The following is a 13,101-nucleotide window of genomic DNA, read 5'->3' as shown; positions in this document are numbered from 1 at the left end:
ATTTTACTTAATGTTTTCGAAATGTCTACAACATTAGAGTGGTTTAGTTTTGTGGAAGTTTCCTTCAGGTCTGGTGCTTTTAAACTCGAGGTCCCTCTTGTCGGCGTGTGGTGGCTGTTTGGCTGGAACGTTGTTTTTTGATTAAAGTTTGCTTTTTTCCTTTGATTTTGAACCAATTTTCTAGACTGTTTTTCGTCATAACGTTCTAAATGTCTCTTCTCGTCTGGTGTCAGAGCTATGTTCCGAAGTCTGGGGCTAAAACTTTCGATTCATCTTCGCAGTGTTCCTTCAGGATATTCAAAAGTGAAAGTGAGGCATTATGCAATGTTGTTTGCCAGTTTGCACGATGGTGTGGTCAGATTGTTCCTATAGTTGGTACAGTCTTCAGTTTTAGACCTTTATATAGTATATATTTCTTTGTGCTGATTGTGTAGGTTTTCAGATGAGAGGTGTAGCTCGGATGTTTTTTGGTAAGTTTTCTAGCCTGTAGGAATTCGTTGCTTCGTGGCAGTCAAGAGTTATTGATTTGCGATGTCTGTCGTTTATTAGTCTTTTTGCGGGTAGATTTGCGTGGGGTGTTTTTCTATTTGGCCGGTTTATTACCGCAAGCCCGGCTTAATTCGAGCTCGGTTTCTGTGTGACTTTGTGCGTGTGCAGGCAGGCGTGTGGGGGTCTCTGTGAAAACTTCGGTGGTGGGTTTTCTGTTGTCTGTTGCAGTTGTGTCTGTTTGCACTGTGGTTGATGTCATTTTTGGTGTAGTGTGTGCCTCGTGGCTCTCTTCATATTCGGCTGTCTGTGTTCCAACTGTTCTTGAGGTGACTGTTGCGCTTTTGCAGTGGCTTGTTTCGCATTCCACTGTCTGTGTTTCCTGTGTTCTTGAGGTGACTGTCGTAGTTGTGTCGTTCGCGGTGGCACGCTCTACAGGGTCGCTGGGGGTGGTATTTGAGGTGGGTTTAAAGAGTTGTTTTCTGTAATTTTCCTTAATAAATATTTGCTGTGTTGGGAAACTAGCTTTGTTCCACAGCGGTTTAAGTGGAAGCCGTTCCAAGCTAGATGTTCGTGCAGTGCTTCGTTTATTTCTGCGTGGTGCATCGTGTCAGCATTCTTGTGGAAATGTTCTAAGTTGAAAATTAGTGAGTTGAGCTTGTTAATCTCCTCCTGCTGCTACATGAGTGCATTAGTTTGGTGGATTAGTGGGCGGCGTTTGCTTTGTAGGTGGGAAGCGACCGTCGTTACGGCTATATGTGCGTTTGGGCGAGCGGCTTTAATAGTACATATTACGTTCTTCATGGACTCTATCGTTTCCGCGGCGCTTTGTGTACTGATGTTGTTTGCGCCTACATTGATCATAAAGTGTGTGGTGTCAACTGGCGTATCCCAATCTAGCGGGATAATATCTGATGTTTGCGCCCCACTCAGGTGTCTTATGCATGGCGCATGTGGGCCTGATGGAAAGTGTTCCTGCAGGTGTTCTGTACTGAGTGTCTCCAAGGACTGCTACATGGACAAAGGATAACAAGGGGCACTTACTCTGTTCCGGCATCGTCAGCTGGCATGAAAGTCCGAAATCAAGAAAGGGGCTGACAGATGTAATAGCACACTGTGGTATATAGTTTCTATACAGCCATAAGGTGCCTCAGAAAGGCTGGCCAACGTTTCGATAGGAGCACCTATCTTCGTCAAAGGCGGCCTCGTGATCCTCGGCATGCTAGTTTTAAAGCGTGAGTGCAGTGACGTCACGTGCGGGTGTTGTCGCAAGCGGCTGGTTATAAAGGGATATACTTCAGAGGTAATGAGCGCTGTCGTCCGACGTCTGTGAGCGTCTTTCCCAAGACGAGGGGACAAGAGCGGGAGAGTGGGAAGGCGGGGAGAAAAGAAAAGAAAAGAAAAGCAGAAAAAGAAAACCTTTGACCTTTGACGAAGATAGATCCTCCTATCGAAACGTTGGCCAGCCATTCTGAGGCAACTAATCCCTGTTTAGAAACTTTATACGACATCGCCAGAACTGACCATTCTGGAAACAGAATTTTGAAGTTCTGGAGAGCTGCCAGTTTTCGCTAGCTTGTCCTAAACAATTACATTCTGCGCCGTCGCAGTGTTAAGTTCCATGGCTTCAATTAATATTGCAATAGTAATTATATGGATACTCCCACTGCATTTCTGCCATCGGTGTCGCCTTCACCGTGAAGTTGCGTATCAAGTCCACCGGCGATAACACCGTCGCCGCTCGCCTTACGCTGTATGGGCAAGTGAAAGATTGCGAAGGGGGGGGGGGGCAGACGACGATCGCGGTTCAACCTCGCCGGCGCTAAAGGGAAGAAAGCAGAGGGAAGGCGTGCCGTCATTCGTCGCCCGCGACGCCCCCAACGCTACGAGGCACCGGGGGGGGGAGAGGCGGCGACGTTCTACTGCGGCAGCAACTGCGCATGAGGCGGCTGCACGGAGTTGCATAACCGTATCTTGAGAGTGATCTGCGTTGGCGGCCGAGTCTACATGCATCGGCGGTTCGTTGCTTTGTCCGTGCTGTGTGTTCTCAGCGCTTACTTTGCATTGAAGTGACAGTTCGCTGCTGCTGCCGCGTTTCCTCACGTTAGCGTTTTGAGAGCGAGTGTCCGCGGTCACAGAGTGTGATGTGTTCAAGTTTGCCGTGTGCGGTTGCAGCATGCTTACTAATTTCGTTAGCAAACGAATGTTTACAACTTTACACGGCTCACAAAAGTAGAATCTTTACTTCGTACCGCTGTCTGCTAATTTGCTATCGCAATCAATGCGTCGCCTTTCTGGCGAAATTGTAAGATTTTTGTGAGGTATTTCTCGGCATCTTCTCTCAGTCGGTCTTCTACTCTATGACAGTTCGACTGTTTAGTCTCTGGGCGTTTGCCGCACTTGGAGCTGCACCTACAACCAAGAAAATACTCTGGAAGCAGAAGAAGGTATTTTATAAGCTCAACGACGTGCACTACTTCATCACTGAACTACATGATTGCACGTCCTCTTCAGCCTCGCTTGCAAGTGATATAGTTGCTGTGTGGCTGCTAAATCTCTACTAAACTAATGGTTCACAGTGATCTTAGTAGGCGCTTTGACGGCACTCTGTCGAAGTGGTGTTACATGGCATTGTTTTATCTACGCGTTGGCAAAGCAGCACTGCTGGCCGTGCGAAGAAGAGAAGGCAGACAAGCAAACAAATTGGCTTTGATACACTGTTAATAGCTTTGTTTACCGTGTGTTCTCAGGATAGACGTATTGCCGTTCGCACAATGCCTTACTGTTTCGACCTATTTGAAGGCGATGTTTGTTCTTTCGTCATTTATATAATACGGGGGTGTCTGCAATGGCGACATTGACTAATATTTTCATGAGTAAAATTAGATGCAAGAGGTGAAACTGCAGTCACGAGCGGAGACCATGTCAGAAATCAACTAATCCATTTAGGCCAATGATCGCAGAATATTTAACGTTGAGACTATGGGCATATTGTTTTGCTCTAACGAGCAGTAAACGAGTAAGAACTGTTTTTTATGATTACGCGAGAGAATAAAGACACATAAATAAGTCTGGATCCTGGCAAGTTCAAAATTCGTATGTATTTGGTTTAAAGCCGCAAGAGCGTGTACTTCGTTTACAATGGTGTGAACGTAGTTTACCTAAGTGTTAGGCATTTTTGCCTATTGTTGGCTTGTACACACCCAACACAACGTCATGACTATTAAGAACTTACAGTTTTTACGTAGTTTAACTATTTGTAGAGGATATTTTATATAGCCAGTTTCGATAGCTTCTAAAAATGCCATGAATACACAATTAACTTGAGATAATAAAAAATTCGTCAGTGTTCTCTAGTGCATGTCCTTATTTTTCATTCAGTTCTAATATTTGTTACCCAGCAAACGAGAAATCTACTATCCTCATAATAGCATTCGCAACAGACAGTGTTTTCATAGAAATAATGATCATCTCCCTGACACTCTCAAGAACCTTAAATGTAAGTGTGAAATATGCTGGATATTTATTGTAACAAAGAAAAAAGGAGCGTTCGCGGAGCTGTTTAGGAATAGTCGTTATTGTTATTGTCGTTGTTGTCGCTGATGTCGACGAAGGTTTTGTTGCAGCTATCGCTGTACGGCTGATATATAGTTTTACCGCAAAGAGTCTTGAAAAAGGTCTTGCAGCTCTCTGAAGGCCCCTGTTTTACGTGGCTGTCTTTCACATACATTTCGCAATTTTCGAAATCTGAAATAAATAATGTTCAAATGTTCAGACAGCAACGTTTCGCGTCTGTAAGGTGTGCTGTGATGTATAGGGATTGTTCTTTGGTTCAAACATTTGTCCAAATAAGCCTTCGAAAGTTATGTGAATCACATTACTAAAAAAACTATCGGTCAAGGCGGACACCATTTGAAAAAAAGAAAAAAAGACAACACAATTCATTCACTAAATAAAATAATTACAAAAATACATTTTTACAAACTTTGCGGCAGATGTTTTATGGGGAAAATTCGAGGAAATTGCCTAAATGTCTTCTTTTTGTTTCTACTTAAGAAACAGCACCAGAGGCGTGGATGACACAGCAAATGGGGATAGCCGATATTTTAATTAACATTAGGAGAAAAAAATTGATCTGGGCACGGGATGCAATGAGTAAGTTAGATAACCGGTGGACCATTAGGGTTACAGAATGGGTGCAAAGAAAGGGGAAGCGCAGTCCAAGACGCCAGAAAACTAAATGAAATTAGGAAATTCGTAGACGCTAGTTGGAATCGGTTAACGCAGGACAAGGGTAATTGGATATCGCAGAGGCCTTCGTCCTCCTGCAGTGGACATGAAATAGTCTGATGATGAATTTTCAGAATGGTCGTAAAAACTGAAACAACTGGCTTGAAGAAAATTCGGTAGAGGCACTCAAGGCTGCTTACGTGTTGGTATACGAAAGCATCATAGTCCTTTTGGTGAAATGGTGCTGTTTTCGGCGCCTTCCTAATCTGCGTAAGCTGTCGCCTGCGCTTGAACTGCGTATCGGTAAGGCCAAACGAAAACGGGTGAAGCGTTTCAAAGCGCTCGCTTGTCCGTGAGGAGTTGATAATTCCAAGGACCGCTCAGCGACGTTCAATTGGACAATGATGCTTTTTATTTTATACACTCAGTTTATACATGCACGACGTGGCGCCTGCTCGTATATATTAAGCTGTGCCACCACGTGCCCAAAGAGGCACGTACTACGCCACACGTTTAGTCATCCAGATGGCTGTGGCGTGACGTGCGAAATGACGCATGAACTAGGCACACATTTATGGCGAACCCGGCAAATCGCACTGGTGCGCACCGAGGCATCCCAATACGCCATTTCATACAGTCATCGTCGCCCCAGGGCCGCGCGGTGGGCGCCTGTGCGATTTGCCGAATTCATCATTAGTCAATCAGAACCATGGAGCTGCCGTGACGTCTGTACAGCGCACTCGTCTCGCACCCTGGAGGTCCGGGCTCGATTCCTACGCATTCCGTAATTTACCTAATGTTCTTTTGAAAAGCAATACTTCATTTCGTTTACAGATACCTCTACATGAAATTTGGCAATTACACTGTTTTTCACATGTATTTATTCTATGCCGTCCGCCATTTTTGGTACCATCAGTTGCTCATGCGGCCGACAACAAAACCTAATTTTCATGTAACGGGCCATGTAATGTTTCCGCATTGAGAGTTCAGTTTATCAGATTAAGCAGGGAACACTTTGAAGTGCTTCTCGTTGTTCTGCTGCACTCTGGGGTAGTAGGCGGACGCAAAATAATGCATGGCTGGCCGTGACAAAGTGGTCCGTCTCAACCCTGCTGCTGAAGTGGTTATGCATGCAATCGCACAGAGCGCCAATTGGAATAAGATTACATAGGAAGTGCGACGGCAACTTCATGTTGCGCCACGCGGTTAGCTCACACAGGGGTTTAAAGAGAGAGTTCCCTTGCGCGGTTGCACATGCGCGTTCCGCTAAATTAAACTAATAATTTGAGGTCATGCAGTTTAGTCCACAAGTGCGCCATGAACTGGAAGCCATGTCTCACGCGCCTCTGTACCCGCCTGTCAACGAGACATGCGCTCCAAAATTCCCCTTGTTCAGGCTATTGTGCGCCATGAAAACGCCAATGTCGACTGGCAGTCAGCTTGCACCGTGGGCAATTCCCGGCCAGCCGAGCGTCCTTCGCTCGTGCGTACTAGAAATCAATGGATACCCGGAGGCTCTAGCAATATGGCGGAGTACCGAACATCGGCTGGCCAACCTAGTTGCTTCAGTTCTCGCCACTTTGGTAACGTCGCCAGGTACTGTCGCAATCACTGGTACTCGATGCCGCTCTCAAATAGCCCTCGTCGAGACAGTGATTTTTGTCATATTCAGTCGCAAGCAGAGCCGAACCTGCAGGCCACTCATGGCATGACCACATGGCCCCCTCGGTCGCCATAACCGAGAAGTCACCAGTCCCGTTCGTCGCAAAGTTGTCGCCCGTCGTCCAGGTCACACCAGTTCCTTCGCCTTTTGTCTTCATTCGGACCTGGGCACATACCTTCGGGAAAAAGAAAGAAGCAGCTCCCGGAGGTGACGCTGCATTGTCGACGTCTACACCAACGTCTCTCGCCCTGCCAACCAGACGCAATATAGTCGATGTAGATGTTGACGCTGTATTTGTCCCAGCGCTTGTTCATATTGGAGTCCATATCTCGGTGATGCGCAACCGTCTTCATTGCCACTTGAAAAAAGTTCGTACACCTGCCGAGTCTCGCGCTATCCTCTTTGCTGATGGAGCAACGCCCATTATCCTTGGCCTGTGCACTGCCCGAATAAGATTTGCTGGTTTCAAAACTTACGTTTCAGTTGCTGTTGCGTCGCTTTGCCGCGGACTCAGCGCTCTCCTTCGTAGTTTCGCTAGGTTGGAGTCTGCACCGATGACCGGTGAGGTGGTAGATGCCTGCTTTAACACCCTAGTGAACTTATTCTAGCAGCACGAAGGCATAGAAGAATTTCTAAGGTTGCTAGGTGAGATAAAATTGTTTGTGGCAGCTAGCCAATTTGCACAGAAGGGCCAAACCTCCATCACGGACTGCATGCAACCAAGAAATAGTACCACTTGAAAACAGTTTTCTACGAAGTTGAGCTAAATAAATGATTTTTATGTAGAATTTGTAAGGAGTTCCAGCAAGTATGGACGCGAGCACAGGTAAGAAGAAACGGACAGGAGAATGCTGGACTTACAACTGAAGTTAATTGGGAATACTTTCCACAAATCTCCGCCACGCATGCGTGCACACCCAAGAAGAATAAGCAGGTTTATAGACAAAAATCAGCAAAAGATATACACGTAATTTCTTCCCCGTGTTAAGTCTACTTCATTCACCATTTTGAAGTAAGATATTTAGTTGGACCTGGTCATGATGCCAAATATTCTTCTCATAAAACAAACATTTGATAAGACGAACAAGTTTTCATGGTCCCTTTGATTTCGCCATAAAGGGAGTCTACTGTACTCGACTTGTACAAGTATGGCGAACTCAAAACTTTCTAGTGGATACGGAATATTCAATCCTTTATTGGCCTATGTATTAAAGGGCATGTCAAGCGAAACTAAATGTCTGAAGGCTGGTAAGTCGACATATCCGCGAAGGGGGTAATGGGGTTTCCACGAATGTTAGGAGGAGAGTATAAATGAAGCCTTTGTGTATCAGCCCTTTGAGAAATTTCTAGGTATCAAAGCATTACAAGTCACTGCGTTGCGCTACCGGTTTTATAGTAATGCACCAACCTATGAAAATATCCTAGTAAACGAGAATTTTCTCACTTACTGTCTGTAATCTCATTGTTCACAGGAAAGATGAAAAACACGCTGCAGAAATAAGTGCCATCGTCTTCAGTGTACCCGAGAGTCATGACCTTCACTTTTCGTTCGTTTTCTGTAAAGGAAAAACTTAGTATAGAGGCCTTCCCTTCATTTGTTTATGACATATGTGGCAAAGTACAACGAGCAAATGATTTATTGTAAAATGGAGGTTGCATTGCTCAGTGACTAAAACACGATGCTCGGATCACGTGAATGGCGGCTCTCTTGGAGGATACTTCGGTTGCTTGGGACACCGAACCGGTATCGCCTCTGACGAGGAAAGCGAGAACCTTTGTGACGCATAGTGGCGGGATTTAGTCCCACCTCAATTACCCAACTCTCACCAGTGGCGCTAATGAAAACGTTGAATACCAGGTACTGTGAGTAGAGTGTTTCATTGCTCTGCACTGTAGGATCTCTGTAAAAAATATTTAGGCTGCTGCAACGTACGTTCCATCATTGGGCGAAATATTCAAGTTTGGATGAGGGATGCAAAAACCAAGGTATGCTGGCCATATCTTGAAAAATGGCTAGATGTAGCGTAAAATGTATAATTAAAAAGGTGACTAGCGATTTTCAATAATTAGTACACTATGCATTATGACTTCACGGGCGAGTAATGACCGCCGCACAGAGTAATTCCTCTCAAAAACTACAATGAAGCTATCTGCTATTGGCGATATTTTTTAAAATTTTATGTGGCAATAAAACATCGGGTATATTTATACCCATATACTTCGGCAATTTCGTTTCTTTGATATGTTGTCAGACTTCGCTTCACAAATGTGTTCGCACATTCTTGCACTTTCATTAAAAGGCCCATGTTTTCTTTGAAGGTCCCAAATGACTCTTCTTCCGCTTCAGTCATTCCTTCAATATGTTACTTGACTTATCGACCATAATAAGGAAATCGCATTTCCACAATTTCTGTGTGTGAACTCCGTAATTTTGTAAATATATTTTCTTTTCCTTATTTGCCTATATTGTTGTTTCAGTGATAATTCACTTATGGAAAATGAAAATTGAATATGCGGACAGATGAACACATACACCAAGATAGGTGCCAGCTATTAGGTGAAATTTAAAGAAAAACGAGCCCATATGGATAGTTCTCACACATGCATACAGACAGAAAAACAAACAATCATGCATGTAATACCACATATCAATTGCGATTCTATAAGAATAATATTTGTTTTCGCAGAAGGATGAGCTTATAGCAGAATGAAGTTTTATGATGTAAATTACCTCAGTAATTTCACGTTCTTGCTTTGTTTCTGACTTCGTTTTATGGAAATTTGTCTTATCGAACAAAAGCGCGCATGCGCACTATAAGAAATGAACTGTTAAATGACTAGCATATATGTTCTTTACGTCGTTTTGGTGTTCCCTGGCTGATTAAACATTGTCATATCTTTCCTTTGTAGACTTTGCTAGAGCTTAGTGTACATAATAAATCTAATATGCAGTTACTATATCTTGATGTGTGCTTAGCGGAGCATGACGGCTGTTGTTATTTATGCCTGCAGAGAGCCTGCAGGGAGCAGAAAAAGTTAAACTTCACGTCGGCTGCCTTCTTTCCTTAAATTATGCCATAGGTTGTGTACGTATGGAAGTATATGCCGGGGTAATTTTTTCCCTGCTTGCAGTAAAGTTGCGTATGGCTAGGTCCTTCAAAAAATTGCGTACGTCTATCTAGCCGTGTAGATCGCTAATTTGTCCCAATTGAGCCGATCCCGAAAATAGTGCAATGCCGGGCCAACCCGCGGCTGAGGTGAAGCAGGCTTTAAGCACTCCGCCAGCTTGCAAAAATAAGTTGAATATCTTGGGTCCCAATACAACCCGTATCAGATATTATGCTGGTGAGAACAGATTTTGACCCGCGTCGACCATGTTTGCGTTCGCACCATGCGCTCTTTGTCGGCGCTTCAATCGCTTGCGTATGTCCTTTCCTTTCCTTCCGCTCTCACGTGGTGGCAGTCCCGTAAGCGTGATCCCGCCAGGACCGCGAGGCGAAAAGAAATGCGAACCGTCAAGTGGCCCCAATCCCGCGTGATTGAAATGTTTCACCGGAGCGAAGGCTAGGTATCAGAGGGAGTTTGTGGGGAGCCGATTTTGTGTGGCCTGTGATGTGTGTGACCGCTTCCGGTTTTCGAGTGACCCACAACCATTACTGCACTGCGGGACGTTCACCAACGTACGATCACCTTGGTTGCAGTGAAGCAGTGCGTGCGCTCAAAGTGCAGTGAGATGCCTGTCTGTTCCCCCATGCCGGAATCCGTTAGTAAAAGGTGTTGTTGCCCGTTCTGAAACAACACATGGTTATGCATACCGCTGGTGCCTCATCATATTTCGATTCTCAACATCATGGAAGAGCGCGTAGTCGCGCCTCGCCTTACATTTATGCGCACATTGCGTTTGAGGCACTGCTATGGGCAGTTCACCATTAAGGGGCCCACATACACAGCTTCGCTTCTAATAAACCTTCACAGAGTGGAATGTCACAGAATATTTACTCGTTTGATTACACCCTGCTTGTAATATTCTCTTTGTATAGGTTATCGAGTTACAATCTAGGTTGCCAGTGAGGCGATCAAAGAAATGAAAAAGGTCATTAGGCATTCCACTCTGTGAATGTGGATGGGCAACGAAGGCGTTATAGAAATTATGGGGTTTTACGTGCCAAAACCCCTTTTTGATTATAAGGCACGCCTTAGTGGAGGACTCTGGAAATTTGGACCACCTGGAATTTTTAACGTGCTTCTAAATCTAAGTACGCGGGTACTTTCGCCTTTCGCCTCTATCGAAATGTGGCCGCCGTGGCCGGGATTCAATCCCGCGACCTCGTGCTCAGCATCCCAACACCATAGCCACTGAGCAACCACGGCGGGTGGCGAAGGTGCGTAGCAAACGACAAAAATCGCCGTAGTTGAGGCAAGTTCGTCGAGCAATAGCACGGATTCTTTTACTTTGGGATAGGACGGACGCTGCTCGACGCAGCAGTAGCAGCGAGCGGATTGACGGTCATGCTGCGTCTCGCTTGAGCGCGAACTAAGCGTCGAAAGCACAATGCATACGAATACCAGCACTCGGCGGAGTTGGTACACAACTCAGATCACTTTGAAGAGGAGGCTCGCGTACTGCACACTTTGTCCATGTCGCAGGTTGCGTTCAAAATATGAGCGCCCACGCGCCTTACGCGGCAGCCGCCCGTAGCGGAAAGTTAGGTCCCAATTTTGCCTTGACTGAGCTTGAAGGTCACTTTTACGAAACGAGGCGTTTCCTGGGTTTGTACTTGGAGTAGTAGAGCTATCGTTCTAAGGGGTTACACAGAATATGCAACCAAGGTACCACCGCATTTGCTGTCCTGATCGTTGATCGTCGTGACGAAAGGTGCGAACAAACGTCTATTTTTATATATCCGCTTTCATTTGTGCTATACATGCGTTATATATAGCAGGCTATGGTTATATAGACTCGTGTTTTCATTTCGCTGTCAGCGTCTGCGCTGAAGGAGGGGCAGTATGAGAACGCTAGTATGATGAACAGTATTGGAGACAGCTGTGGAAACGACGACGACGAACGCACGAACAGTGGCACGAGCCATTGCCGACGATAATAGCTTTCGCTCACACAGATTTGTCGACGAACAGAAAAAATGCATGGAACCGTAGCCATAAGCCACTATGCTGTCAAATATTACAACTGCATCTATTTCCATATAAGCTGTTTCGTAACTTGAAAAAAAAAGTTGTGGGTAATAAACATGAAGTAAATTTACTTTTTTTTCTGCTGGTGTGGAAGCTCGAAAGCGTGCACAATTTCATTAATAAATAAGAACAGACGCCATGATGCACCAATAACGAAAAATACACTAACTGTATTCCATGTTGTGCATATGAGCTAAGCTGGGAAATATTTCAATCAGAGGAAACACAAGAACTTTGCAACAATAAATGCACTAGCCGCTTAGCACGTCATTGCAACGGGTGAGTATGGACGCCTTTCTTGGATTAGATGACGTTCTTCGAGATGTTAGAGACTAAACAGGAAGTGAGGATCCCTATGATATCTGAAAATTTTTGTGGGGATTCGTATTGCGATGCGTAACTGTTAATATTTCATTTAATAGGGAAGCTGGCAATAACATGTCAGTACTAAGACAAAAGCTTCATTGTTTTTGTCAGATGAGCCAGTAGCAATGGCTTTCATCTTTTGTGATTCATATCGTTTGTGGCAGGCAAAGATGAATGCCAGCACCCTTGGGATGCACTTTACTATGCTCATGTAAGCTTTTGTGAAACATCAAGGTCGTATTGGTGACCTGCCTGGATTACGCAGCTTCGAATAGTGCCGATAATTAATTAAACCTAGACTAAGCTAAAAATTCTATGGCTTTCGTGCTCTTTATGGTAACAATTTTTTATATTTTAAAGCTCCCTACTTAGCTGCACAGTATAATGCTGTTGATGTCTGGTAAAATGCAAGGCATATTGTGAAGTGTTTTTCCTGCTTTTGTAAAGCGTGTTGCGGCCTGCCCTCGCTTCACTGTATCTTACAGATTGAAGATTTGATAATCATCTGGTTAAAGTTAGCCATATATCCTGTGAAGTAATATGTGTACTCTCGCTGTGATGTGACTGTGATGAGCTCACGTTCTTAAAAATAAAATTTGCCATACTTTTTAACGTTTTTCCTGTACATTCATATCTGTAAGCAGCAGACAAAGTTGAACACGAACATGGAAGTAGGGCTAAGATGAGCGTTAAGAGGTAACAATATCATTTTTTGATAAATTTCATGAAAACATGACGAAGTTGTGCTTTTAGAGCATTCTGTGATACACTTACTGTTCAAGCTGCACATTGATTTTGAACTCGCTTACTCATTATGCACTATGTTAAATTTATTTGGTCTCCACGCACGTTTTTTGCTTCTTACGTTTACGTTGTACCATTCCAGTTTGTATAGTTTCAATTTCGCGCTTCATTACGCACATAGAAATAATAATTTAGTTGGGTAACTATCCATATGCCATTGAGTTACCGCATTACTATAATGCAGCTAGCAGCTACAGGCCCATATCAATCCTGCGCGGCATTTAAAGTGCTTGAGTTTTTAAAAGATATTCTAGTTTGCGTTAGGAATTATAATATTTTAATAGATTAACGGGCACGTATTTGGATCCTGACGCTGCAGAACCACCAACTTGGTCAAATTTGTGATCATTGCTTTCAGA

At 44.3% G+C, this 13,101-nt stretch overlaps 1 protein-coding gene and 1 pseudogene across 1 annotated transcript in view; both read right to left on the bottom strand.

The window, feature by feature from the left end:
- Window positions 1-3,956: 3,956 nt before the first annotated feature.
- Window positions 3,957-13,101, bottom strand: part of LOC142564525 (uncharacterized) — a 42,860-nt gene continuing 33,715 nt past the window's right edge. Inside the window, exons 5-6 of the mRNA XM_075675541.1 lie at window positions 7,828-7,935; window positions 3,957-4,233 (exon numbers count right to left, since the gene is read on the bottom strand). Coding sequence (XP_075531656.1) covers window positions 4,049-4,233; window positions 7,828-7,935 — 293 coding nt within the window. The 3' untranslated portion in view covers window positions 3,957-4,048. The remainder of the gene's footprint in view (window positions 4,234-7,827; window positions 7,936-13,101) is intronic.
- On the bottom strand, window positions 9,583-9,759 carry LOC142565086 (U2 spliceosomal RNA; annotated as a pseudogene).

Source organism: Dermacentor variabilis, chromosome 11 (genome assembly GCF_050947875.1).
Source record: "Dermacentor variabilis isolate Ectoservices chromosome 11, ASM5094787v1, whole genome shotgun sequence".
Taxonomy (NCBI): Eukaryota; Metazoa; Arthropoda; class Arachnida; order Ixodida; family Ixodidae; genus Dermacentor; species Dermacentor variabilis.
Note: the sequence above shows the minus strand (reverse complement) of the source record. Positions and strands in the feature narration are given on the sequence as shown.